The sequence below is a fragment of the Chlamydotis macqueenii genome, chromosome Z, assembly GCF_036417535.1.
Source record: "Chlamydotis macqueenii isolate bChlMac1 chromosome Z, bChlMac1.mat, whole genome shotgun sequence".
Classification (NCBI taxonomy): domain Eukaryota; kingdom Metazoa; phylum Chordata; class Aves; order Otidiformes; family Otididae; genus Chlamydotis; species Chlamydotis macqueenii.
The window spans coordinates 9,231,001-9,258,985 of NC_141593.1; the positions used below are offsets into that span (position 1 = coordinate 9,231,001).

At 60.4% G+C, this 27,985-nt stretch overlaps 1 protein-coding gene across 5 annotated transcripts; it reads left to right on the forward strand.

Annotated features, from left to right (window-relative positions):
• Positions 1-12,909: 12,909 nt before the first annotated feature.
• DNAJB5 (DnaJ heat shock protein family (Hsp40) member B5) lies at positions 12,910-27,276 on the forward strand. Of its 5 annotated transcripts, none has more exons than XM_086770756.1 (4): positions 12,910-12,924; positions 19,618-19,862; positions 22,046-22,644; positions 26,914-27,276. In XM_086770756.1, exons 2-4 carry the CDS (start codon positions 19,652-19,654, stop codon positions 27,145-27,147), a joined length of 1,044 nt encoding a protein of 347 aa, XP_086626882.1. In that variant the 5' UTR covers positions 12,910-12,924; positions 19,618-19,651; the 3' UTR covers positions 27,148-27,276. The 5 variants fall into 5 exon arrangements, with proteins under 5 accessions (XP_086626882.1, XP_086626879.1, XP_086626883.1 ...); XM_086770753.1 differs by lacking the exon at positions 12,910-12,924 and adding an exon at positions 15,265-15,385; XM_086770757.1 differs by lacking the exon at positions 12,910-12,924 and adding an exon at positions 16,029-16,573.
• The last annotated feature ends 709 nt before the right edge of the window (positions 27,277-27,985 follow it).

Sequence of the window (27,985 nt, forward strand, 5' to 3'; positions counted from 1 at the left end):
ATCCCGCAGGGCTGTGCTGTCACCACCACGACACCAGCTCTGCTGTGGCTGCAGGTCCCCAGCACGGGGCAGAGCATGCCCCAGCCAGCTGCGCCTCTGCATGGACAGCCTGGAGGTCTGGGCAAAAGCAGGAGGACGTGGTGGGGGGACGGCCAAGGTGATGTCATGGCATCTCTTAGCTGTCACCTGCTCCCCCAGGACTGGTGACCTCAGACCCTATCCTCAGAAAGCCTCCATGGCCTGCAAACCTCCCTCCTAAATGCTGGTGCAAAGCTACCACTGAATGCTGGTGCAAACCTCCCCGGTGAAAGTCCCAGAGGCCCCAAACCAAAGGATGGGGATACTCCTGTGGGGTTTAAGGCTGGGGCAGGAACCAGCAGTGCAGCCCACCCCGCCAGGTCTGGCGAGGAGGGAAATCCCAGTGTGGTAAGCGCATTCTGCGGTGGTAGCGTCTGCGCAGCCCACGTCCCCGTTGCGCCAGGTCTATCACCCACCGCCGGCTGCCACGCCGTGGGTGCTATGCTCCCCGTGGGGCTGGTCCCCAGTGGGGTTTCCCAGCCCTGGGGCTCCAGCCCAGCACCAGGGGGGCTGAGGGCAGCATCACGGGGTCCTGGGGAGGCGACTCTACCTCGTGTGTAAAGTTTTTCAGCAGGCAGCGGTCAAAGCATCGCCGACCCTTCACCCAGGTGGCCCTGCCATCTGCAAGGGACCCGGGCCACCTCATCCTGCCCACCCTGCCCGGCTGAGGGTGTCCCCGATGTCCCACGGGGATGCAGGGAGCAGCGGTGCTCGATCTGCGGGGAGGTTGCACCCTCTGCTGGGATGCAGGGCCATTGCACCGGGCTGCCACCTCCCAAAAAAAAAAACCAAACCCCTCCGCTTGAGGAGAAGATGGGTGCTTGGCCTTGCACCTTGGTCTGGTGTGCCCCAGAGGGGAGGTGACCGGGGGTACCCCCCCCCCACCAGATCCAGACGACCCCTAGGGCGTGTGGGGAGCTGTGCTGACACGCAGAGGTGGGGACATGGGTGACCCACTGGGCTGAGACCGTGTCACCATGAGCCGTGGCAGCAGGCCATCACTGGGGTGAGATGTTGGAGCCCCATCGCATTGAAGCCACAGAGCCAGCCAGGGACCACCAGCGGGAAAAGGGGGTCCTCTGGGCAGCATGTGACAGTGACAGCCACAGCCACAGCTCCTGGTGGCCCCAGCTGCCTTTTTCCCACCAGGCCAGAGCAGGAGTGACCAGGCAGGGCGGGCACAAATGTCCCCGTTTAGTAACACCCTCCCAGATGCGAGCAGGGCAAGGACTGAGGGGAGAAGCCCAGGGGTTGTGGGGCACAGAGGTGAGATGAGGAAGATGGAGCACACAGAAGTGACTCCCACCCTGAGTCAGGGTCCCTAGAGGGACCAGGGTCCTCTGGGCAGACCGGAGGGCAAGGGAGCTGAGGAGGGGTGCGATGGGCCGTAACAAGTGTGTAGGGTGGTTTGTGACCCTCCTCCTTCTCCTCCTGCTCCAAACCCAGCCCTGACCCCAGTTCTGCCCCAGAGCATCCTCCTCCAGGTCCGCAATTATCTGCCCACGGCAGGTGAGTGCTGGGCCACGCACCCCAGGTCAGGAGCCAGGGCTCAACCCCAGCAGCTCCCACAGTCTGTGGTGGGCTCCATCCTTTGTAGTACCTAGGAGTCAGGAGACTCTGGGCCTTGGGGAAGAGGGACCAGCCCAGGGCTCCCTTGGGTCCAGCACCCCTTCCCCATGAGAAGCACGGGGATCTGGAGCTCCATCCTCTACCTATCACCTGGCAGGAGCCCTGGGCACCTCCTCCTCTGCACAGAGCCACCACACCCCCGAGACAGCCACAGGGTCTGTCTGCACCTGACCCTGCCGCAGGGCTGGGAGGGATGCTCAGGAGATGGAAACGCAGCCAGGCACTGGGCATGGTGACAGGGGTAGGGACAGTGATGCCCACCAGCACCTGCTGGGACCAGCCACATGCTGCTTGGGTCCACAGGGCAGCCTGGAGGGGAACAGCACGGGACCTGAGTTTTGGGAAATGGGGTCCCCTCCCCAGCATCTTCCCTAGCACAGTGCTAGGAGCAGCAAGACGAGCTGCCTCGACAGGACACAACCCTGTGGGCCCCCTGGCATGGAGGTGGTGTGCTCCTCTCCCAGGAGGATGCACATGGCCTGGGTCCCCCATGGGAGCCCACTCAGGGGGCTGTGCACAGCTTCCCACCGGCACGCTGTGCCACCGGCTCCCGCCACCCCCGCATTGCTGGCTCGGTGGCCCTGACACGGCGCGGGGCTGTCAGACGCTTCCTCCTGTCCCCAGCGCACTCGCTCCCGCTGCGCACGGGGATGCAGGGTGTCTGCGTGGTGCGAGGGGTGCAGAGGTGGCTCCAAGACAAGGTGGGGGCCATGGTGTGGTGTCAGGCACGGTGAGCATCTTTCTCCCCGCAGCAGATTTGGTGTGACTCATCCTGGCAACCCACACAGCACCTGAGCAGGGTGTCCAGGTCCTCTCCTGCCTCCTGCCAAGGCCACGCATTAACCCCCCGAGTCCCGAGTGCCTCCCTCCACACCGTCCTGCGCCTATTGCCCTGGCCTGGCAGGGGGACCAGGAGGTGTCACCAGGGACACCAGCACCTGGTCCTGGGTTCCCATGTCCCGTTGTTCCCCTCTCCACAACTACCTGCATCCCACTGGCCCCTAAGCAGCTGCTGTTGAGCACCAGGACTGGCATGGTGGGGGCCGTTAGCTGCCGAGTAAAGTGGGAAGGGAAATGGTTTGGGGTACGGCGAAGGGCAGGACCTGCCTTCCCATTTCAGTTGTGTAGATCCAAGCCCCGCGGCTGGCATCGGGGCGGATCCTGCCGGTCCCTCCGGACAGCACAGTGGGCAGCTGCACGGTGCCATGCATGGCCCCACACACCCAGCATCCCTTTCTCGCACCCCGCATGTGCTGCGCACCCCAGCATCCTCTCTCCATCTGGGATGACCCCCTGGACTCCAAAGCCAGCACAAGCGGTCCCCTCTGCCCACCCCCATGCCCATGTGTCACAGCACACGATGGTGACACCAGTAACCAGGCATCAGTCCAGGCCAAGTCTGGAAGCCCCACAGGGCCAAGGCATACCCTGGCTGGCCAGGGAAGGAGGAAGGCAGCCAGGGTACCTGGAAAGCAGGGATTTGGATCCGAGCCACCTCAGAAAGCCAGCACTGTGCTTGGCACAGGCAGAGGCACCCAGCCTGCAGCCGGACGGGGACACGAAGCCCCATCTGCATCATCCGCCAGCCCACCCAGCACCAGTGGGGCTGCTCGCTCGACACGGCGGGTGTTAGGGGCTCTGGTAGAGACAACGGGGGTAGTAACAGGGGAGGCACCTTGTATTCGGCATGGGGCACCCTGCGACCTGGCAGCAAAAGGATCCGGGGGCTGGAGTGACTGATCCGTGAGGAGCCGCATGCAACTATATCTGTCTCGCTCGGCTGAGCGATGACTAAGGGAGGGACAGGAGAGCAGTCTGCACACCACCAGGCAGAGGAGGAATTATTTAGGCTGGAGCACGGGGGCGGAGGGAGGGGGTGCTGGAAGGAGCTGGGTGGAGGGAAGGTGGAGGCTGGGTGGGATGCTCTGGAAGCACTCCCCCTCTTCGCTGGAGAGACACGGGGCTGGGGAGAAACAGCACAACAGCTGGAGGACTAAGAGCTGCCGGCTCACTTTTGGGGAAAAAAATACCTGCAGCCAAGGGTGCATCCTGCCCTGGCTCCAACCCCACAGCCAGGCGCTGGCTGGGAGACCTGCCATTAGCACGGCAGCACAGCCGGCATCTCGGATGCATGGAATAACAGCCGGCAGCTGCCTGCACGGGGCAGGTCCCCAGGCATCTGCAGCCCCATCCCTGCCCTCCCGCGACACACAGGCAGCTGGGCAGCAGGAGATGCGTGGGAGCTATTTCTGCTGGTCTCAGGGCCATGCTACTCCCACGATGGGATGAGCCCCGCGCTGCGCCGGGCCAGCTGCTGGGAAATGGGCAGGCCTTGGCCTTGCAAAAATTCGCCTTGGTGTCCACAAGGTCAATTTTTAATGGTAGGGAGAGGAAGGCAGAAAAATGACCCCACTATGTGGCATCTCTCCTGAGCACAGCAGTGCTCTCAGATAAGCACCCAGCACACAACAAAAATCAAAAGCAGGAGGAGGGGATGCCAAGACCCAGGGGCTCAGCATCCTTTGGGACAAATCCCTTCTCCTGGGAAGGATGGGACCCCACCACATAAGCCGTTCCCATAGCCAACAGGTACCAAACCTAACTCCTGAGGTTGCCCTGTGCTTTAGGGGCTGGCAGCACGATGGAGAAGAGCAAGCCAAGCACACGCAGCCAGAAGTCCTGCTGATACTTCAGCTGGGCCACTCTGCCTCATTGACCTGCAGGTTGCAACTCTTCTCCCCATTCTGCAAAGATCTTTGCAGCGTAACTGGGGCACAAACATCCCAACCCAGTGGGCATGTGAAGCTGTGGGAGCCGGGAGGCTTCTCCACACACGGGGAGCAGAGCCAAAGAACCTGCGTGCCCTCCAGACCTTCCAGTCCAGGAGGATGTTTGCATCATTTCTAACCCAAAAAGCCCCCGAAATTTGCAGCCAGGGGTGTCTCAAGGCTCTCTGGCTCACTGAAATGGTGCAGAATTTAAATGTGTGTGCGTTACGGTCAGGGAGTGGGGGTGAGGCTGGGTATGAGCCCAATTAGTTGAACATCTATAGGCTACGGGAGCAGGACCACGGTCCAGGATAGTGCAGGAGAGGAAATTAAGGAAGGGGCTATAACCCAGCCTGATTTCATGCCCCCATGTTCAACAGGGCTTGTCAAATAATCCTGGCTTCTTTAATTGATGACTTTATAAATCTGGTTGCCAAAACACCACCATGGACATACCAGGCTGCTCTGAGGTCATCCCTCCAGCACCCTGAGCACCAAGAAATCCTGGGGGAGCACTGAGCAATGCCAGCCCTGGGGTCCTCCACCCATCACACCGGCTCCCACGAGCAGCAACACATCCGTCACCACCTGGCACCCTTCAAACCGGACCATGCCCGGCAGGTCCCTGGGCTAGCAGCGAGTTGGGATTCAGAGGCCGCAGCATCACCCTGGCTTCATCTCCCATCTTCTGTCTTCTCATCCTAAAAGCAGCCTGACATCCTCTTCCAACACCCTTAGCGTAGCCTGGCAACGGCAGTACCGGCATGGAAACAGCTGTACTGCCATGGCAACGGCAGTACCAGCATAGTAACACGGCTGCCACTGAAGAGACAAAAATGTCAGGTGGATCCCCCCTTGCCCTGGCCGCCTCTCTGCTTCCTGGAGGAGCAAAGCTGTCCCATCTCCCTCGGGTACCTCCAATGGGCTGTGGGTGCTGGGCACAACAGGCTGCGCCAGCCTTGCTGCCTTCTTTCCCCATTTCCTGGCATTGCATGAGATGAGTTGCTGGGTCTCAGCCCAGGTCTCAGAGGTCCTGGTATCCAGGCAGCCACAGCAGCATGTGAATGTCCCTTGTAGGTCCCCTGCAGAGGGAGACACATACCCCCCTTACCTGTCCCAGAGCAAACACCTCGTTTGAGGGGCATAAATTTGCGAGAGGGAGGAAAACAGTTCCCCTGGTTTCTGGCTGCCAAGGGCTTTTTTCTCACTGCCAGTCCCTCTGTCTGCCACAGCAGGTCTGCTGCTTGCGGTCAGCCCTCCCTGCTGGGAGGAAAGGCACTGGCATCCTCAGGTAGCAGGAGTACATTGGGGCTGCCCTCCTCACCCCATTTGGCCGGGGGGATGTCGGGGAGGGCAGCCAGAGCATCCCTCTCTGCCAAGGAAGGAGATCCGGTGGGGGCATCGGAAGTTACACAATGCTGCGCCAAGCAGACAAGGGCAGCGAGCACAGCGGGGGCACACACGCCAGCCCCCAGAGTGAATTCCCTGACGTGGCAAACATCTCCCGAAGCCCCCTCGACGCCCACCTGCACACGCAGGCAGGAGCCCACATGCATACGCAGGCAGGAGCCCACGCCTGCCTCTAAAGGAAAAGCCTCGCCAGAGACAGCGCTGAAATAGTGAATTGCCTCATTCATTCAGCCTCTCCGGAAGCTCTGCCCGTACATGCAAACATACGCGCAGCAAGGCATGTGCGGCAGACGCGTGCGCCCACCCGCACGGCCTCCAGGAATCTCCCCCCCCCCCCACCACACAGCCACCTTCTTCACCACTCCCTCCAAAATGCAAGCACAGTCTGCACCCAACCCCACCTCTGCAGGTGGGGAATCCTGGTTGGAGCAAATCTGGCGTGCGACCCCATTCATGGCATGGTGGGGTGACGTGCAGTTTCTGTGGTGGGGGGAAGGCCCCCTGACACTTTTTTATCCCAAATCCAGAGACTCTCACGTGGGACACGCCCCCTTAGCACGCATATAAGCACTCCCAGACATGTTTGCCCCCCACAGCTCGGAGGAGACCTCTCTGCAGGGGATGCTGCCGTAGCAAAAACTCCTCACCATGACCAGACAGGTCCCTCCACCCAAAAAGCTTGAGCAGGACCTGGCAGGGGCTGTCCAGGGCACAGCACACGCATGGCATGGCAGACATGTATGTGCATGGCATGTAATGTGTGCATGCATATAATGACACATCCATGTGGCATGTGCATGGACAGAAACCACCTTTTCTAAGCTGGAAGGTCCAAGTGGGGTTGCCACCTGGCAAACGTGCCCCTGGGAGATGCAGGCTCTCAGCACATGCCTGCACGCTACCCTGGGCTGATGCAGCACTGTCCCACACACGTGTGCACATGTCTGGCACGCTACATGGTGCATGGCTCCGCAGATCCCATTTAGGGGTTTGGCGCACGCAGGGTACACACAGCCATGGCCAGGCAGTAGCAGGGCAGAGCGATGTCTGCCTGCTTGCCAGCATGACCCTGCTCTGCCAAGTAACTCCAGCTGAGTGCGGGACAAGCCTCCGCACCGAGCAGGGAGATGGAATGGATTCAGCGCATTTCTTTTCCTAGAATAACTTATTTTTCTAAGCCTCGCGAGGCGCCTGAGAAAACATCCCATCTCCACCCCTCGCCCCCTCACCCAGCAGCCTCCCAGCAGCACCAAGCCGCGGTGCAGCAGCCAGCATGGCACATACAGCACCCACCAGCATGGCATCGCACCCTGGCCGGGACACCTTTCCCAACCCCACAGGCAGGTCATGGGTCCTGGAACCCAGGCTGGTCAGCTGGCATGGCACATCCCGGGTCCTCTTCTCCTACCCCTTGTACAGGAGGGAAACTCTGCTGTACCCGCAGGTATCTCAGGACATGCAGGACGGGTGCCCAGCTCTGTTCTCCCCTATAATCACTGCTGCAGACATGTGCCGACGTCTGCATTGGTCAGGGAAGGTTTGTTGCAGTGGGGACTGCTGCTCACGCTGGCATGACCCAGGGATGCAGGCACTGGACCACACAGGAGGAAGCAAAAGCATCAGCGTCTGCAGTGGAGAGCCTGTGCCCCCTCCCCACTTGCCCCAACGGCTGCTCTTCCCATTTGACTTTGAATATTCTTATTTTTCCTCAGCCTTATCTAGAATTTGAGACCAGACACAGGGGCTTGTGTCCGCCCAGACTGCTTTTCCTCCTTCACGAACACAGGTCACTCCAGCCTGAGCAATGCTTTACAAAGACGGTGGTGTGCCGAAGAGGAGCCCTGCCACCATCACAGCGCGCGGCAGCAATCCCAGGGCCCGCAGCTCAGCTCAGCTCAGCTTTCCTCCCCAAGCCCAGCACATCGAACGCTCTTGTGTTTTTGTTCCCCTTCAGCAGCAGCAATTTCTCCTTCCCGCCTCCCTCCCACTCCTCACCCTACTTCGGGCTGTACGTTCAGTGCTGCTGCCCTTACTGATGGTTGAAGTAAATTGGGGAATTAGTTTGGGGCTGTATTTTCTTAAGCATTAATTTTTCCAGCTCCTTCTCATATGGAGACACTGCTGCTCTCCTCATTTGCTCCCTAATTACACAGCATTGTAACTTTTCCCTCTGTGCTTGCTCTGTTCCAGCACATTCGAGGGTGCCGTTTGCCAAGTCTCGCTTTGACCTTAACCCATCGCCATCCCCGACCAGGCTCTGATGTATTTCCTCTGCAATGGTTCCGCCAGAGACAACTGCAGCCGGCTTTATCTGGGCCCTGTGCAGCAGCTCTGGGCACGGCATGCCAGGGCAGCAGGCTGGTGGATGTCTTTGAGGCCACCTCAGCAAGACCCATCTTTTCGCAAGGAGGAGGGCAACGCATCCAGCAAGATCCCATGCAGAGAGCAGCAACTTCGTACAACACCACCACCTCCTGCCCCATCTCGCCACGCTCTGCTTCCGAGCAAGAAATGGGCAGCGACCTGGAGATCCGCAGAGCCACCACAGGGCTGGCACGCTGCCACACGGCAGGGCCAGGGGCTGGCAAGCACAGAGCCTCACGAGATGAAGCTCCGATGCCCAGGCAGCCCCACGTGTCTCCATTTGCTCACAAAGATGAGACTGGGGCACCTCAGCACCCTCCAACATTCCGGAGGAGGTGCTTGGAAATCTTCCCTTCCCTTCTCCTTCTGTATAGGGAAACTTCATGACTTTTCCCACCCAACATCCACAATCCCGCTGGACCAAAGAGATGTGATGCTCAGGATGCAGCAAAATCAGAGGGGCTGGCAGTTCCGCGTAGGGAGGGAAGCTACCCAGCACTGCTGTGGCACCAGCGGCGTCTTCTGTCCTCAGCGTAACATCGCCTGCATCCCTCTGAGCACGTCCTGCCGTCAGGCCAGGGCACTCACAAGGAAGGCAGTTTGGGAGGCAACAGAGAAAAAGCAAGAGCAGAATAAAGACAAGACAGACTTTTATTTCATAAAACCTTCCTCGCCAGAAAACACATGGGTCTTTTTATTTTTTTTTTTTAAAAGGACACAGATTTGGTAGCATCACAGAGGTATTAAGCTTCCCACAGCAAACTGGGTACCACTGGGTACCACTTTGTGTCCTAACGAACCCATTGGAACTTGTCACTATCAGCTCACTTAGTAAATTAAGGATTAGATGCCAGGTAGGGCATCAGATGAACAGACATCCAACAGGTACAGCAGCGTTTGCCTCCAGCCCGGACACTTCCCACCTCCAGCTGCAACCCTCAGGGCTAGCATCCCTACTGGGAACACTCCTGGATGCCCTTGCCCTGGAAAGCAGGGACTCGGGATGCATTTCAAGGCCCGGATTCCCCAAGTGATGGCGTGGCTGGAGAGACTAGAAGAGCTCAGTGCACTTGGCATCCAAATGAAGACTAGAAATAGCTTGGCTGACATGTAACTTGGAGAGCGCCATCCCCATGAGAAACCATCAAGTACCACAGGACGCCTTTGCTGGGGAAAGCAGAGCAAAGGCTGGAGGCTGAAACGGAGCCAAGACAAATGTCAGCACACGCCCTCCACGTGCAGGCAGGTCCCCAGGGGTGACTGATGCTATTTGGGCTCTCGAGCATGGCTGGCCTCCCTTCCAGGAGGACAAATGAAGGCAAAGGATCCTCCCACTCGCTCTTGCCCTTATGTTTTGGCCACTCCAGCAGAACCCAAGCAGAGGTGAGGACAGCAGGGGACTGGAGAGGATTGAGTCCTCCCACACCCTGCTACCCACTGCCATGCAGAGCCGCTTGCATCTCCCCCGCACGCCCAGTGTGGGAGGCAGGAGAGCCCTGGCACGCTCATCCGAGGGGGTTTGCAAAGGTCAGCTCAGGAGGAGGTCTCCGGCGAGGGCTGCGTGCCAGCACCGGCTGGGAACCGCTCAAGAATAGAGGCAGGAAGGGGGAAAAAAAAAAAAAAAAAAAAAAGAAAAAATAACCCAGCTGGCAGCACAGACGCTGCCGGGAGAGGAAGCGGCAGGTTGAGACAAGGACACGGCTCATTATGCCACCCCCGGAGGTGCGGAGCGCTGAGCAGAGCGGCCGCACCGTGCTGGCAGGGGGAGGCAGCGGCCAGCATCCTCAGCCCCAGCCAGGGAGGACAAACGGAACACCATCGTTATGGCTGAGAGCAGCATCCACCCCCTTCCTCCCGCACACCCTTGGGTGCCAGGCAGCGCCCTGGCGAGACACAGAGCCATGGTGACGTGGGAGATGCAGCCAGAACAAGGTCTTCCAGTGCTGCCGCCGTCCTCGGAAGTTTTCCAAGGCCAGCCTCGATAAAGCCCCGAGCAACCCACTCTGACCTTGCGGCTGACCCTCCTTGGAGCACGGGACCTCCTGGGCACCATTCCCATAGCGATTATCCTGTACTCAGAGCTGGGCACACACAAGGTCACTGCATGCTGGGGCTATCGACAAAGTCGGGGTAACTGGGAGCTGGTGAGAGCCACTGGGGATTGGTGGTTTCCTTGGGGGACATGCTGGGGGCTGGATGAGCCCTGAGGTCGCCACATCCGCAGGACAGGGCTCATCTGCACAAGCAGCAGGTTCACAAACCAAGACTCAAGCCTGACCTGGAAGGTGACCCACCAGCATCTCCTCAGAGATGCATCAACCTCAGACTGCAGCCAGGCCAGCAGCAGGCGGGGTACACAGCACTGATCCAAGAGAAAAAAAAAAAAAAACCCTGGGTATGGAATTTTTTCTTGCAGCCTTTCCCCCATCTTGCAGCTCAGGGTGCTGGAAAAGGCGGGCAGCACCTCCAAGGATGGGAACAGGCAGGAAGGAGAGACAGCACCGAATGCGTGGGTGCTGCTCTCGCCGCGGAGAACAGAGTACAAACCCCACTGCTGCCAAGCCCAGTGTCCTCAGATGCATCTCCCCAGCTCACCCAGCCTCAGCCGCCGGAGACTTCCCTGCGCCACACTGAGCGGGGGAGTCTGGGCGGGCCAGGGGGATCACTGCAGCCAGGAGCCGGCAGTCTCCTGTGCATGAGATCGCGCCCTCGCTCCTGCCCCGTCTGTTCGGCTGCGTTGAGACCCAGACCCAGCTCAGAGGAGGTGGCAGTGATGGGGGAAAGGTCTCTCGCAGTGGTACAGCACCCGCCAGGAACGCGCTTCGCAGCCAGCACTCGGGTAGGAGGTTGCAGAGCTCGGTGGCCTTGTCCACTGCTCTGATCTTCAGACAGCAAGGAATGATGCTTCAACAGAAAAAGAGCCCGGTCCCGCACCTCCCCATCCTCTCTGGGGCAGAGACCCACAGCCAAAGCCCTGGGAAGAGCTGAAGCTCCAGAAGCACTGAGCTCACCATCCCTCTGTGGATTTATCTTTCCAGGAATTTCCTTAATTGCCTTTTGACCCCAGACAAGTTTTTCACATTTTCCCTCCACCCAAGGCCACCATTTCCACAGGTTAATCCCAAACTGCTTCACAAAATGGGCTCGCGCCCCGAGGTGCCACTGCCTCTTCCCACACTGATGCCCTGTTATGGGCAGGGAGCTCCAGCAACCCTTCCCTGCTCACCTTCCCCCCGCTACAAAGCCACACAGGATTTTATTATTCCCCGTCACGCCTCCCTCAGTCATCTCTTCCCCCAGACGGAAGAGAGCCGGTTTATGTAATTGTTCCTTCTATGGAAACAGCTTCGTACCTTTAATTATTTCTGCCACCCCTCCCTGCACTTTTCCCGGCGTGTCTTTAAAAGGCTGCGGATATGCCAGCAGGCAGACAGGCTGTGAAGGAGGAGCAGTTTTGGTCAAGACACCTGCTGCGCCCCGGGGAGGCCAGCTGTGGTCTGCCCTGACCCCACTCCTGCCCAGCTCTCAGCGACAGACGGGCTGCATCCAGCCTCTGGACCAAAGCCCTTGTTTGTGCCTGGGCAGGCTGCACACCAAGCAGATCATTTGTGAGCACGGGGTCGGCTGGCGCTGGCTGCCCCACCCCGGGGCCTCCACTGCCCCGGGCAATGAAAGGCAACAAAAAGCATTTGCAAGGCCAGGGCATCAGCGTGGCACGGGACATGGCTGGCTGAACAAACAGACAGCAAAATAAGAGGGGGAACAGTAAGTGCTGGTTTAATATCACGATGACTCAGCCACCGCGCGGGGAGTGGAATTTAACACCAACTGTCCCAGCTTAGAGGGGGCTCCACAAACAGTTCACAGGGGCAACGGAAGAGCCCGGGGGGCTGCTCGCACCCTGCCCCAGAGCGCCAGAGACCCAGCGCAGGGAGACCGGTGCGGTGACCGAACCACATGTGACCGACAAGCCGTGAACCCGGAAAGTACTGTAAAACGCTCCACCCAAGCACTCCAGCAGCGAGGGGTGGCGTGCAGAGGTTACAGAAACACCCTCTAAATCACGACAGGCACCGCACAGCAACAGCCCCAACCGTGCCGCAGCACCCGCGGAGGGGCCCGCAGGCAGGGCCCCGTCCCCAGGGGGGGGTCACCGCCCTGCGGCAGGGGCACAAGCCCAGCTCGGTTCCTCGGGACGGGCCCTCCGGAGGCCTCGGGGCCTGCACACCGGGCTGTGGGGGGCACGGGGGACGCGCCGGCCCTGGCCCCCGCTCCCCGCTGCCCTCGGCCCCCGCACCCGGAAAAGCCTGAGGCACGGCGCCGCGCTAACGTCAGAGCCTTCCAGAAGGTTCCCCCCAGGGGGATCCCGCCGCCACACAGACGGGCCCGACCAATGAGAGCGCCCGCAGAGGGCGGTGCCGACTTGAATTGGCCAATGGGAGGCGGTCACAGGAAGGCGGGGAGAGGAGGGTGGGTCTCGCCTCCGCCCTTTCCAGCCTCGCCCCGCCTTTCCCCCAGCGGGGAGCCAATGAGCGCGGCGCGGCGGGGCGATGGACACCCTTGCCGGCCCAACGGGGCGGGGCGCGCGCGGGCGGGACTCCCCCTGACGTGTCGGCCGGGGGGCGGGGGCGGGGGCGGCTCAGCGAGCGCGCGGCGCCCCGGGACAGCGCGAGCGGTGAGTGCCGGGGGCGGCGGCGGCCCTGCCCCACCGCGCTGCCCCACACCGCCGCCCCACAGACCCCCCCCCCGCGGCGCCGGTGCCGGCCTCCCGGTGGGGACGGGGGCGCGGCCCCTCCGCCCCCTGCCGTGACAGCGTCTTCTGTGGGGCTGGGGGGGGGCAGCCCCTCTGCCCCGTGGGGTGACAGAGCGTTGCTGTGGGGCTGGGGGGTCAGTCCCTCTGCCCCGTGGGGTGACAGAGCGTTGCTGTGGGGCTGGGGGGGTCAGTCCCTCTGCCCCGTGGGGTGACAGAGCGTTGCTGTGGGGCTGGGGGGGTCAGTCCCTATCCCCCATGAGGTGACAAAGCGTCGCTATGGGGCGGGGGGGGATCGGTCCCTCTGCCCTGTGAGGTGACAGGGCATCGCTATGGGGCTGGGGGGCGTCCGTCCCCATCCGCCATGAGGTGACAGGGCATTGCTGTGGGGCTGGGAGGATCAATTCCTCTGCCCCATGGGGTCACAGCGTCGCTATGGGACGGGGGGGTCAGTCCCCGTCCCCTGTGGGATGTCAGGACGTCACTATGGGGCTGGGCGGATCAGTCTCTCTACCCCATGGGGTGCCAGGGTGTCACCCTGTGGGGTGACAGGATGTTGCTATGGGGCTGGAGGGGTCAGTCCCCTTGCCCAGTGGGGTGACAGGACATCACTGTTGGGCTGGAGGAGTCAGTCCCACTGCCCCATGGAGTGACAGGGCGTTGCTGTGGGGCTGGGAGGTCACTCTCCCTGCCCCGTGGGGTGACAGCATGCCCCTGTGGGGCTGGGAAGGGAGGCTAGCCCCTCTGCACCCATGGGGTGCGAATGCTGTCCCAATGGAGGAGTTAAACCTCTGCCTTAGGAAGTGACACAGTGTCCCTGTGGGGCTGGCAGGATCGGCCCCCCTGCCCGTGGGGTGGCAAGGTTTTGCTGTGGGGCTGGGAAGGGGATGTTAGCCCCTCTGTGCCTTTGTGGGTGGGGACGGAGGCTAGCCACTGGTCCCGTTGCCCCTGTGGGGTGACAGAGCATCTCTACAGGGCTGTGGGTCAGGGCTCACTGCTCTGCCCTACCTAGTGACAGCGTGTCTCCTGGGGTCTGAAGGAGGTGGAAGGAAGGAGTTAATCCCCTTGCCCCATAACAGTGACAGTGCATCCAAGTGGGGCTGGGAGGAAGGGGTTAACCTCCTCCTCCGTGGGGCTGTAGTACATTCCTGTGGGGCTGGAGAGGGTGGTGAGGTGAGGGGTAACTCCTCTCTCCCATCTAGCTTTGGAGGGAATCATGTGCCCGGTTGGAGCTGTGTGGTGTGGCCAGGAAGGGGTTAACACCCCCTTCGCCCCCCACATTGGGGTCACCATCGTATCCCAGTGAGGCTGAACTGGGTGGTGAGGGAATGGGTAACAATTCCCCCCAGGTAACGGTAATGGGGTCAGAGCGGCCAGCAAGGAAGGGGTTAACCCCTGTCCCCAATCGAGGTGACAGTGTTCCACCGGGAGAGCTGGCGGCGGGGAGGAAAGGGTTAACTGGGACCCACTGTCTGCCCCGAGGGGAAACGGTGGGGCTAGAGGGGTGGTGAAGGGTCACCCCTGGCAGAGGCCAGCACCTCTGTGGGGCCGTACACTGGGGCACAGCAAGGGGGTGACACCCTCCCCATGCAGGTGACAGCCCCTAAATGGGGCACCCCTAAATGGGGCACTGCCTATGGGGGGGCTTAACCCCATCCCCACGGCAGTGTGAGCTCCCCAGTGGGGCTGGAGAGGAGGGACCCCACATGGGGAGACATTGAGGGGGCTGGACCCCGTCCCCACACCACTGTGAGCTCCACGGTGGGGCTGGAAAGGGGGGAATCCTCTGCGGGGAGATGGTGGTGGAGGGCTTGACCTGTCCCCACGCAGGAGGCAGCACCCTGTGGGCGCGGAAATGTGGGACCCCATTTGGGGAGACCTTGAGGGGATCTTGATGCGTCCCCACGCAAGAGGCAGCCCCCAGTAGAGCTGAAAATTGGGGACCTGGTCTGGAGGGGATGGCGAGTGGGGGCTTGACCCCCTCCCCACGCCGGAGCCAGCACCCCGTGGGCACGGAAATGTGGGACCCTCTGTGGGGAAGACATGGAGGGGGGGCCTTGACCCCTCCCCACGCGGGAGGCAGCAGCCGGCGGGGCTGGCAGAGGCAGCGAGGGGAGGGTTAACCCCCTCCCCACGCAGGTGCCGGCACCCCAGTGGGGCTGTCGGTGGGGAGGGGGAGGCGGGCGGTGCGTGTGGGGGCCCGGGGAGGGGATGATTCATTGCGGGTAGTCATGACATTGCTGCCTGGTTGCCTGCGGCTGCCAACCGGCACGGGCACGGGTGGCTCTGCTTGCCCCGACGCGACGAGATCCCCTCCGGCTCCCTGACCAAACCCGGGATACGCTGCCATGCCGGCCATCCTGCTCTTCTGGAGCCGCGCCGAGAGGTACGCACCTATCCCGGCACCCAAACCGGCTACCCCCCGGGCTCACCCGCCCCGGCGAACAAGCCACCGGACCCTCGACCCTTTGGGATGCCACGGGTTGGGGGCTGTCGCCTGCCCCGGCGCTGGGCTCGCCAAGGGTGGGATACGGGAGCCGCCCGGTGATGTGCTGGTACGGTTGCCCAATTTTGGCGCAGTGGCATCCGGAGAGGACGGCTCTCCGTTTCCCGCGAGTGACAGTGACGGAACGAGGGGGGGACACGGTGGCATTGGATTTCCTTGGGGTGCCTGAAGGTGACTTCTCAGAAGTAGGTTTTGTGCCGCCGGACTCGGAGGAAGCACTGTCTGGGTGCCTCACTGCGCCGGGAGAGCCCCTGACGGACCCCTTCCGCTGGGGGGACCGGTGCTGGTGCCCGGGGAGGGGGATACTGGGACCCCCGCGCATCCGAAGGGGAAAGCCGGGGAGGTGCAAACTGGTTAACGTGACTTTTTTCCCACATCACCGCTGCCCTACTTTTCTCCTTCCCCGATTCGCCCGGCGGGTGCACAGCCCTGGGTGACAGCAAAGTCGTTTTTGGGGACGCTGGGGGGCTCCTGGCCGCCCTCCCTGCTCCTCGGCGGGGGCTGCGTGGGGGACGTGACGGTAACGGGGCGGCCAGGCGCCGTGCGGCAGCGGGGAGGGAGGATGCCGGAGCTGACGGCAGAAGTGTCTTAATCCGTCGGCTTAGCCAGAAAGCGTCAAGAAACCAATTAAAAGGAAAATTACGGCTCGGCAAGCGACTCCATTGAAGGGTCCCCCCGCCGCGCGCGGCGGGGAAGCGCACAAAGGACGGCAGCTCCCCGGCAGCACCGCGTCGACGCCCGCTCGCCCGCCACCAAAGCCCTTTCGGAGCCGTCCTGGGAGCGGAGGTCAGAGCCAACCGTGGCGGCCAGGCTGGCGAGGAGCTGCCATTCCAGTGTGCCGGAGGAGCCGGAGCGGGAGGCTCGACACCAGAGCATCCCGTGGAGGCGGTGGCAGCATCCCCGGCACCAGCCGGCACCTTCCGCTCCGCCGTCCCCCTGCCACCCGCCGGTGCCTCCCGGCCGGGCACAGAGCACCTGCCGGCGCCTGCGGACAGCCACGATGTTTAAAATAAAGCTAGAGCCTTTAAAAATGACGGCTTGGACTCTGAATGTGTTCGTAAAGTTTCGGTAAGTGGGTTTCTGCCTCTTGACCTTGCATCCTTGTTAAACCGTCGATGCCCGTCCCCCGCGTCCTGCAGTGACCTTGCACCTCGAGATAGGGGAAAAAAAAAATAATTCTCCCCGGTGCCGCTGCCGGTGTGGGTTTGTTCCCTTAGATGACTGCCGAGCTGAGGGATTATGTCAAACGATCGCTATTCAGCTGGCGCGCTCATCCAGCGGTTACACTGGCTGATGTCATGTGCGGGGCCGGAACAAAGATTTAAATTTTTTTTATTTTTTTTTTTTTCTGTTTGTGCGTGTGGTTGCGAGAGGAGGACGGAGGCTGGGCTGGCTCGGCGGGGCTGGGCGATGCTTGTGGTTTTTCTCCAAGGCCGTGGCTTGTCCGAAAGCATCCCGGCTGGGCTGGCGACATAGGAATGGCTTTGCCCTCCCCACCCTCCGAACCCCACCCCCCGCCGCACCTCTCCCCCCCCCGCTCCCGAGGGGGTTAAATGGGAAGGCAGGAGAGGATGACTGAGCAGAAGGGGGAGAGGAGCAGTGGCAAGGCGCAGCTGATCCCGGGGAGGTGGGAGGGAGGGAGGGAAGGAGGCTCTGCGGGGACAGAGTCGTGTTTTACCATTTTACCATCATCGCGCATGTGAGCCTCGCCTCCGGAGCGTGCCTTAACCCACCGGGTCACCCGACGGCGGCTGGTCCTCACCGGCACGGTAAACCGCGGCGCGGGGATGGGTTTTGGTACAGAAATTCCCCCCTCCTCAATCCCAGCCGGACAAAGGGGTCCCTGGCCGGGACAGCATCCTAGTCAGGCATCCCCACTCTGGCCAAAGGCCCCTCGGAGGTCAAGACCGGAGATCTCGGGGGGAGCAGCAGCATTTTGCTGGGACAGGATGTATTTTTGTGGAAAGCGCCGTGCAGTTTCGGCTGGGTGAGGGGGTGCCGGTGGTGCCATCAGATTGGGGTCAGAGGCGTGTGCTGTGGTCCCTGGGCGGGACAATTAAAGGTTTGCCACTTCTGTGTTTCTCAAGCCGAGTTGTGATGGGGTCGTGTTCAGCGCTGCCTGACTTGCCCTCGCTGTGAGAGGGTCGGTGTCATCCAGACCGGGGCCAAATCCTGGTCCAGATCCTGGTTCTTGTTGCAGGGAGCCCCCACCACAGGCTGCCGTGGGGAAGGGAGGTATTGGAGTGACCTTTGGCAGCGGGGATTGGGAGGTTACCTCTCAAACCCCCTCGCCATCGCTCACCCCGAGGTGTCCACAGCCCCCCGGCCCCACATGGCGGGCAGATGGGGAGGTGGAGGCAGGCAGGGGGTAGAGCATCCCCCAGCGCCTGCGTGGGCTGGGTGCCGGCGGCGGCTCTGCGTGCAGGAGCTGGTAAACGTGCTGGCATCCCGGAGCTGCCACCGGAGACGCTGCCTAATGCTCTTTACACCCTCGGGGATCTTCTCCCACCTCTTCTGTGTCCCCTCCCGGGATGCTTCGCATCTCCGTGGGTGCCCCCACCTCCCCTCGCCATCTTCTTCAGATGGGGTGCCTGGGGTGCCTTAGCCCCCCTCCCAACCTACAGCAGAGGACCTGCTCCGTAGCTGGGGCCAAAAAGAGAAGTTGGTGGTCGGAGTCGAGGTGGCCGATTTCCAAGCCCCCCTGTAGCAGCTGCCCATCTGTAGAGGGGTTAATGCCCAAGCCATGACCCCAGGAAGCCTTGGATGCTTGGGATGGGTGCCAGGGGCTCGGGGCAGTGCTGCGGATTTGCACCCTGAGGATGCTCGGCCACCCTCATCTGAGCTGCTGTGGGTGGGAGGGGTCCCTCCGTGACCTCCCCTGGGAGCTTACGGATGGAGCTTCTGGTAACTTGTTTGATGGTGAAGGAAAGGGCCAAGGCTCACACCTTGTCCAGAAATCTGCAGCTGGGGCTGTTCAGTGGTGTTAGGAGCAAGGATGGGGTCAAATCTGGACCATAGTGGGGAGCGGGACGTGAGGACAAAGACTTAGCAGAGCGCAGCGGGTCTGGAGAAGGGCAGGGCCAGGAGCAAGGTCAGAGCTGCGCTGCGCGAGGCCGGGTGGGCAGGCCAGGCGCAGGGGGCGCGGGGACTCGCTATCGGATACCCGAAGGTCGAGGAGCATGGGGAGGTGTCCTTGGAGGAGCCTGTGCCCTGGTCTCTGCTCCCTGGGTCTCTGTGACTCCAGCGGCGCGGCTGAGGGATGAATTACTCGCACGTCCTTTTCCTTCTTTGGTTTGTGGTCAACAGGTTTTCCGTGCCTTAGGATAGGCACGGCCCCGGCCTCGGCCCCCGCACGATGGAGGGGGTGAGCCCTGGGTTTCTGGCTTATGGTGAGATATAGTTGAAAGCTCTCGGGGAGTGCAAGTCAGGCTAGAAAGTGGTGGTTTTTTTTTTTTTTAACAAAAAAAATAAAAAAGCCCTCCCACCATCACAAGATGTTTCTGTCTAACGGCTTCGTTCTCTCTTCGCTAAATACAAATTACAGCTCTGACACACCGGAGGCGCTTATCTCCAGCTGAATGCCAATTGCTTTCAGGAACAAAATGTTTGAAGTTCCTTTAAGGTGAAGGCGGCAGCACAGTCCCTGCTTTCAGCCTCCAAAAACCTGCTGTCATCACCCCGACTCCTGTCCCGGGTCCCCGTCTGGGAGAGAACCAGGGAGGGGGATGGACACAGGCCGGTGGCTACATTTAGACATAGCTCAGCCCTCGGCGAGGGGGGGACGGGCAGGGACACGGCCCTGGCCTGACGTTATCGGTGGCGTGGCCCTTATAATAACGCCGTGCCCCGGCTCGGGCTCTCTTCCCCGTCAGCCTCAGAGATGAGTTTCCCCATCCCCGCGCTGGGGCTCGGGAGGGTAAAACCGGAGCCGGGGCACGTCCCGGCGCCGAGGCTCTGACCTCCAGCGGGAAGTGTGGACTTGAGCCGGCTCTGGTGCTGCTGGCCGGTGGGACGTGGGGAGCATCGGCTCCGCGATAAGTGCGTGCCAGTCCCGTCCCCGGCCGCCCCAGTGCGATATTCGCTTTACGGAGAGCCGTCTTTCTTGCTTTCAGGAACAAATACTCAACTCCCGGCAGCGTTGCCGTCATGGGGAAGGACTACTACAAGATTTTGGGGATCCAATCCGGTGCCAACGAGGATGAAATCAAGAAAGCCTATCGGAAAATGGCCTTGAGGTATCACCCCGATAAGAATAAAGACCCCAACGCCGAGGAGAAGTTCAAGGAGATTGCGGAGGCTTACGACGTCCTGAGCGACCCCAAGAAACGAGCTGTTTACGACCAGTATGGGGAGGAAGGTAAGGGGATCAGCACTGCCCGCTCAGAGGCAGGGGTGCGGGGTCCAGATCGGTTTTTAGAGGTGAGGGAGCGTTTTCAGAAGGAGGTGTTCCTGTGGTTCATGTCTACCCCAGAAATGCGGCTGATGGCCACAAAACTGGGGAGGGCGAAGGTTCTGCTGATGCCAGAAATCACCTCCTGACCCGCTCCTCCGCTCTTCCAAGCTGCCACCCCGCTTCCCAGGCTCTCCCTGCCCTCTACCCCAAACCCCTGGGAGCCAGCTGAGGGGATGGAAGTGTAAGGAGCTCACCTCCTGGGTCATACCTGGGGTAATTCATTAGCAACCCTTTAATTGACCTAAATACCCCAGCAGGGAGGTACTGCTTTTGCCCACATTCCCCCTGCGTTTGGGCACTGGTCCCGCTGTCCTCCCCCGGTACAGGCTGACCTACAGGATTGAAAGCTTTTCCCAATTTAAGTAATAGGTCCTTGTTTTGAAACCAAGCGGCCGCTGTTGTCTGGTGGTTGGCACGGAGGAGGAGGAGGAGGAGAGCGGCTCCACTGCAGGCGGCCTTATTAGTCGAAGATGGAAGAGCGCAACCCCATTCGAGGAGAGCGCCGAATAGCATCTGCATTAATCAGCCCAGGGCCTGGGTGATTAAAAGAGCAGGAGGTCTGGCAGGAGCAGGCTGCTGGGTGGAAGAGGCAGCCCCTCACACAAGGACAGCGGGCAGGTGCATCCCCTAACGACTCACCGGCAGAATTAACGGGCGGTGGGTTAATTCTCGACCCGTCAGTTATGTCGGGGCTGCGGTGGATGCACTCGGCACTGTGATTTGGCCACCCTGTAAAATGAGAAGAGGCTGTCTCAAGTGCGAAACCAGCCTTTTCCTGGAGGCACCCGCAATCAGACCCCGCTCAGGCTGGAGTCACGGGATTAAAAGTGAAACCTCCTGGCTGTACAGTCTGTTAGGGACAGGGGCTCGCCAGGGTTTTGCAAAGTCCCCATCACTGAAGGCAGCTAAAATAAGAGCCAGTTAAGGAAGGAGAGAAGAGCAGCCCCGTCCTTGACCCATCAGTGTCAGACCAGCCATGATCCTTGGCCCCTCACACCTTTTGTTTCCTATTGGATGCCTCTTTTTGAAGGAACATGGCTTGGGGACCAGCTTTTTGAGGTGCTTCTGGGTCCCACATGCTGCAGTGGGCAAGGTGAAGCAAAAGCCCCTTGACCCACCCAGAATATTATCTTCATCACTCAGAAAAGACCCCCAAACTTGCCCGTGACAGCCCGGCAGAAATAGCCCTTCACCGTCACTGGCGTTGTCACTGGCATGCCCTGAAAATAGTCCTTGAGCTAGGCTGGGCTTAACCCTTCCCAGCCCCCCCTGCTCGAAAATAGCCTCGCAGAGCGTGTTTGACCTCTTGGGGGGGCAGGGGGGGCACTTGTCGTGTGCCTTGGCTGCCTGGGACTTTTGGGAGGGTTGCAGTGACGTAAGGCTCAGCCCAGGGTCTGGAAGGGAAATTCCCCATGGGAATGGTTGCCAAAAGATCCAAACCCTGATCTTACCTGGCATTGTGTACAGTCGGTGTGCAGGGAGCTGTGTGCCGGCCGGCGGGTGTGCTGACCTCCGCCTGCTCTGGTGGTTTGGGTTGGAAGGGACCACAAAGATCATCTCATCCGGTTGGGATACCTTCCACTAGACCAGGTTGCTCCAAGCACCATCCAGCCTGGCCTTGAACACTTCCAGGGATGAGCCCAAAGCCCGTTCTCGCCTGCTGGGCGTGATGCTCCTGGACCACAGCCGTTGGTGCAGCCCAAGAGACAGGGCTGTTCGGGCAGAAGGGAGCCTGCCCACAGGGAGAAATGGAGATGGGCTGGTCAGGAAATGTTTAAAAGAAAAGGCTGTGAGCTGGGTGGAGAGAACCAAAGCACTTCAGTAGGGATAGCGGGGACAAAGCCTGAATGGATTCTGAGCTTACCTGGTGTAGGGGCAGGACTGTGTGTCGTGGGTTGAGGTGGTGCCTTCTTGGGCCATGCTCTCCGCAGGTGGCTGGGCTGAAGGGTGTGACCTGCACCCCCGGGAGATGCTGGAAAGGCTGCCTGGAGCCAGCAGAGACCACGCTTCCGCCCGGGAAGTGTGGTCCTGGCATGACATCTGCTGACAGGGAGTGTTCATGTCTTCTCTTTCCCTTTCTCTTCCAGGTCTCAAAACTGGAGGTGGCTCTTCAGGTGGCTCAGGGAACACTTTCCACTACACCTTCCACGGAGACCCCCACGCCACCTTTGCATCCTTCTTCGGAGGCTCCAACCCTTTCGACATCTTCTTTGCTAGCAGCCGCTCCCGGATGTTCAATGGCTTTGACCAGGAAGACATGGATATCGATGATGATGACGACCCTTTCAGTGCCTTCGGCCGGTTTGGCTTCAACGGCATTAACGGAGTTCACCGGCGGCACCAAGAGTCCCTGCACACGCGGAGGAAGGTCCAAGACCCACCCGTCATCCATGAGCTCAAGGTGTCCCTGGAAGAGATCTACCACGGCTCCACCAAGAGGATGAAGATCACCCGCAGAAGGCTCAACGCTGATGGCCGGACCATGCGGACTGAGGACAAGATCCTAAACATTGTCATCAAACGAGGCTGGAAGGAAGGAACCAAAATCACATTCCCCAAAGAAGGGGACGCCACCCCGGACAACATCCCTGCCGACATCGTCTTCATCCTCAAGGACAAGCCTCACTCACACTTCAAGAGGGACGGGACGAACGTGGTCTACACAGCAAACATCAGTCTTAAAGAGGTGGGTATGGGTGGGAAATGCTGCAGGGTGGGAGGTGGCACTGGGTCGCGGCCAAGACGGGAGTGAGTCCTTGTTCTGCGCCGATGAGGAAGGACAAGGTAGGTCATGAGGGACACGAGCAAAGACCTCTACAGAGAGGAGCACAGAGGCCAACTCATGCTTGGTTGTGGAGATGCTTAACCTTTGTACTGCGTGTAGGACACGGGTTCTGCGGTCCCTGCTGAACGCGCCTTGCTTCTTGAGCCAATGCAGGTGGTACGTACCTGTTTTCTCCCTTCCCCACATGTCTTGTCCTTCTATTTTAGGACAGGGTATTCACATGTGGAAGAGAGCCCAGATACTCCGTAGGAAAATGGGAAAATCCCATTTTGCTGGCATGAGTCTGATCCCTGCTTGTTCTGGTAGCCAAGCCTGCTGTGGCTTATTTGCTATCCAGGACAGTGCGAGGAGCCTCTCCCCACGGACAGAGAGCAGGGTCAAGCAGAGGAAGGTGGTACCTTACCCTCCCAGAGCAATGCTTTGGCCAAAACCAGCTGTCTTCGTTGGTTCTGTCTTTCTTCCATAAAGAACTAAAGAAACTAAATATTCAGGCAGCGAGCGAAACCCAGTGCATCCAGGCTGCCAGTCCTGGAGGTCGCAGGGGGGCTGGGTGCATCAGAGCCAGCGAGCAGCGCGAAGGTGGGAGAGGAAGGGGAGATAACCCCAGTACAGGATGTGCCGTTCGCCGCTGCTGCTGTACAACTACCTTTTAATAAATCCCAGCTGGCAGCTGCATTTAACGTTGACATTTTTGGCAGCTGCCATTTGCTGTTCCTTTCAGACTGTAGACGCTGTCTGTCTTCTTAATGAGCTGATTTTTTTTTTTCTTCTTCTGAAGACAGATTTATGTTCTCAAATGCATTTAATAGAAATAAGCTCAATGGGCCAGACCTGCGGTAGGGGAACGTGAGCTCGTTAGTGTGCCAGCGAGTCGGCTTTGCCATGGCTCTGCGTCCCGGCTGGGGCTGTGACCGCGTGTCCTGGGGGCCAGGGGCAGCCACGTGGGTCGGGCAGAGCTCGGTGCTCCTGGAGCACACTCAGCTCAAGTTAACCTGCAGGCTCAGGAGTCGACTTTCCTTCGCAGTGCAAAGCGAAGAGGTTTGTTCCTGCGGTGGATGGCTCCCCTGGCCTCTCCAGAAATACTCAGGAGAGGCTGCCTTATTTATGGAGCCGTGCATGCCATATCTCAGATGTTTCCTTCTGTGCATTCCCCTCTCTGTAAAATTAACCCCAAGCTGGCTGTGCTGTTCTCCAGACTACATTAGCCCACAGTCGTGGTGGGCTCAGGCTGGAGGGACTCTATCTTGGAGTTGCCCTTTGAGCAGCAGGTGGAGAAACCTGCCCCGGCCCCACGTGCTGTTGCACCAGGAGTGGTGGTGCTGGGCGCCTGTGGTCACCGTGAGCAAGGCTTGCGTGCTGGTGTTTGGTTTGCACAGTGCAGTCACAAAGTGGAAAATTGCTGGTCTGGGCAAATTCCTTGTCTCTTGGAGCTGGATTGTCTGGTCTCTGTCCTCCCCCACCACAAACCCAACGTGCTAGGCATCCTTGGGGAGCTGCTGGCCTGGCAGCCATCCCCAGCCTGCTGCTTGCCAGGGCAGGGTGATACTTCGCTGCTTTTCTCTTCCCTGAGAAGCAGCACCTTAAGTGCTCTGGAGCACGAGCGGATGCCGGGAGCTCCCCCACTCCATCTGCCACCACCTCAGCAGGTGATGGAACGCGTCGTGGTGCAACCTCTCCATCACCTGAGCCTACGGCCGTAGCCTTAGGCACTCTCCTTGCACCTTTCCTCCTTGTGTGGCTGCCTTTTTTGGCCCGAGCTTTAGTCTTTTCCTCTGCCGTGGAAGCAGGACAGCACAGTGCCAGCAGGCAGAGATGGCTGGCGGTGGGTGCTGCGCCAGAGACCCCTCGCCAGCACCCTGCTGCCATGGGTAGCACATGGTGCTCGGGCTGGGGACACTCAGCATCCTCCTCCTCCATCCCACGGGCCCCTCCAGAGAGCAACCCAGCCCTGCTGGGTGCCATGTCCGTGGGGTGTTTGCCACCTGGCTGCTCCAGAAGCCGGAGGTGTACGAGGGCTTTCCCAGGGACTCGTGGGCTGTAGGGAAGTGTCTCTTCCTAAAATTACAGGCGTGCGTCGTGGTAGGAGGCCGAGGGAGGGAGGATTGACACCGCTGCATCGGCAGCTGCCTCTCCTGGGAGGCAGAGCTTCAGGCAGCGCTGCCCGCAGCGGCTTGCGCCCGCCCAGCTGCCTGCCCAGCGCCTGCCCTCGGCAGCCGCCCGCTTTGCGCCCTTTACCTGGTGTCACCTTCCTCGAAGCACCCGCGCGTCTGCGCCCAGCTGAGCCCGTGGCTTCGCTGCGAGTGGAGGAGGACACAGCGCTGACCCAGATACAGCTCGGCTCGCACAGCACAGCGCTCAGCTACCAAACCCAGGGTGATTTCATCCCCGGGGATAAACCGAGCCTCTTTCTAGGATGCGGGGCAGCTCCTGCCGTTACTGGCATTACTTCAGCAACCGGTTTCCCAAATGCCAACGAAGTTGAGCAAGAATGAAAAACAGGGACATACGGCGGAGGAGCGATCGCCTCGGATTCTTGCATCTTGGCTCTAGGAAGGAAACATTAAGATCCCGTCTGCCTTCTCTGTTACCGCCCGCTCCTGTTCGCATCCCTCTGCTTGCCCCATTCCTGTGCTCCCGCAGGGAGTTTCCATTCTCCTTCCCATTTTGTGACTGGAGATATTCTGTCCTTGGCACATGTGGACCCGTGCAGCATCCGCGGCGTGTGGTGGTGGGCACTGGCAAGGAGCAGGGCTCCAGCATCCTTGGGCAAGCGCAGGGCAGAGCGCATTGGTGGAGGGAGATCATCCTTTGCTTCCCCCCAACCTACGGGAGCTCCGGCCGAGCACCCACTGCTCACACAGAGCTGGTGATGGGCATCCTCCTGCAGCCAGAGAGGCTCATCCCTGGAGGAGACCTTTTCCAGGAGGAGACCCTGTGCACAGGAGCTGTGCCATGAGATGGCCTTGTCTCTCCTGTTCTCTGCTGACTGGAGCCCCCCAGCTGGCTCCAGCACGGGTCCCTCTGCGCTTGCCTCGGTGCAAAGCCCCAGCTCAGCCACAGCCATCGGCCCTGAGCCAGTGGCCAGCATGAGAAGAAGAGCTGTTTCTCCTGGTGCTTGTTGCTGCTGAGCCACCGGATGCTTTTCCCAGGGAGGGGGATGCAGAACATCCCCCCATCTACCCCAGAAACAGCAATGGCATCCTCCTCCTCTCCCCTTGCAGCGTGTTTTGGGAGGGCTAGGACCCCCAGAATCTGGCTTAGAGGGGCACACCTGTGACAGCCCCCCCACCTGACAGCTCGAGTCTGTACCCCCAGCAAAACCTCCCCCCTGCTTCTTCCAGAAGCATCGCTCCGCAGTCCTCTTCCTCAGCCCTTGCTGAAAGCCTGGAGACGATCCTGCCCACGTGTACGCCAGAGCTGTCTGAGTTATTTAAGGACACAAGGCTTCTCTTGCTGCATTCTCGCATCACGTGGCTCGCTCATGCAGGCCGGCTTGCGGCTGCCGCGGCACCCACCGCCCCGCGCTGCTGCCGGGGGCTGGGGTACGACGAGGTGGCACCCACAAAACCAGCTCTTGGCTTTACAACAGGGACCGGTGATGGGGACCAGCCCCTCCGGGAACCCGGCTTCTAGGAAAGCTGTGGCTGCACCGCCGTCCGACACTGGTGTAACCTTTTGGGGGCTCTTGGCTGGGGGGGGACAGTACGCAGGCTGTGCTATAGATAACCCGCAGTGCCAGGCAGAGCTGCTGGGCTCTGGAGGGTGACAGCTGATGAACCGCGGCAGCATCCGATGATCTCAGCTGGATTTTTGGCTGGGCAGCAAGGCCAGGAAGGGGCTAAATTTAGCTTGTCCTGTGGCTGTGAGTGGCTGGGTGCTTGCTGGTGGGGCCTCCCGGGGAGCCCAGGAGGTGGGGAAGGGGGTTCTTCCCCCCATAAGGCTGGGCTACCCCCTTTCCTGGGGCATCCCTCTCCTGCACAGCTCCTGCAGCCCAGTTCATGGTGGTTAGACTGGGCTGGCACTGGTGAGCATCAACCGTTGCTCATGGGCATCATCCAAACGGAACTGGGCAGTCTGATCTGGGGAGCAGCCAGTGGGAGGATGGGATGTGGTTGTTGGGATGCTTTGGGGTGTCAGCCCCAACTGACAGCGTGTCCCTTCTTCCTCCAGGCCTTGTGCGGCTGCACCGTGAACATTCCCACCATCGACGGGCGGGTGATCCCGCTGCCCTGCAATGACATCATCAAGCCAGGGACAGTGAAGAGACTGCGCGGGGAGGGGCTGCCCTTCCCCAAGGCCCCCAGCCAGCGAGGAGACTTAATCGTGGAGTTCAAAATCCGCTTCCCGGACAGAATAGCTCCCCAGACGAGACAGATCCTCAAGCAGCACCTCCCATGCTCCTAGAGCCCAGGGACTCTCCTACAAGCAGCAATACTCCAAAAGCATGTGCCACAGCACCTGGCCTGTACGGAGCAGAGGTGCCACAGCACTTTCAAATGCAAAAAAAAAAAGAAAAAGAAAAAAAAAAACAAATCCTCACACTACTTTCCTTCCCCGTAAAGCTCATCCAGCCCACCACCCCATCCATCCCTTTCCCTATCCATCCTTCTTGGCCTGTTTTCTACTCCAGCAGCGAGGAGGCTCCTGCCCATCATGACCTTCCCGGCTGCCAAACTTTTAATTTTTTTCCCCAAAGGTCCAGCTTTTCCACCTCGCATAAGCGAGCAGCGTGGGCCCATTTCCTGGGGAGGTGCAGCACGTTGTGGGTTTTTTTTATGTCACCTGCTTTTCAGGCCACTTTTCCCACGAGGGGCTGGACTTGTCGGGGTCCAACGCAGTGTAAATACGACTCCGCAGGATCTGGCATCCCCGCTGTTAGTTTTTCTCTTCCCCTCTTTGATACTTGCTGCTGTTCGAGGTCCCGGCTGTACCATGGTGCCGACGGCTCCCACCCGCCGTGGCCATCACCCCGTAGCCGGACTGTTTCTCACCTTGGGACCACGGTACCGAATCCGACCGCGGTCCACTCTCCTGTGCCAAGCCTCCAACCGAGCCTTGGCTGTGCCAAATGACGGAGCAGGTGGGGACGGTCCCATCCTGGGGGCTGTCCCCGGGGCCGTGGGCAGCACCTGCCTGCACCCGCTGCCCCCAGAGCCCCAGCCAGCAGGAGAGGGGGGAAAGCCTAGGGTGGAGCTTTCTTGTTCAGATGTGTTGAGTTTGCATTGCTGCTTTCCTTTTTTAA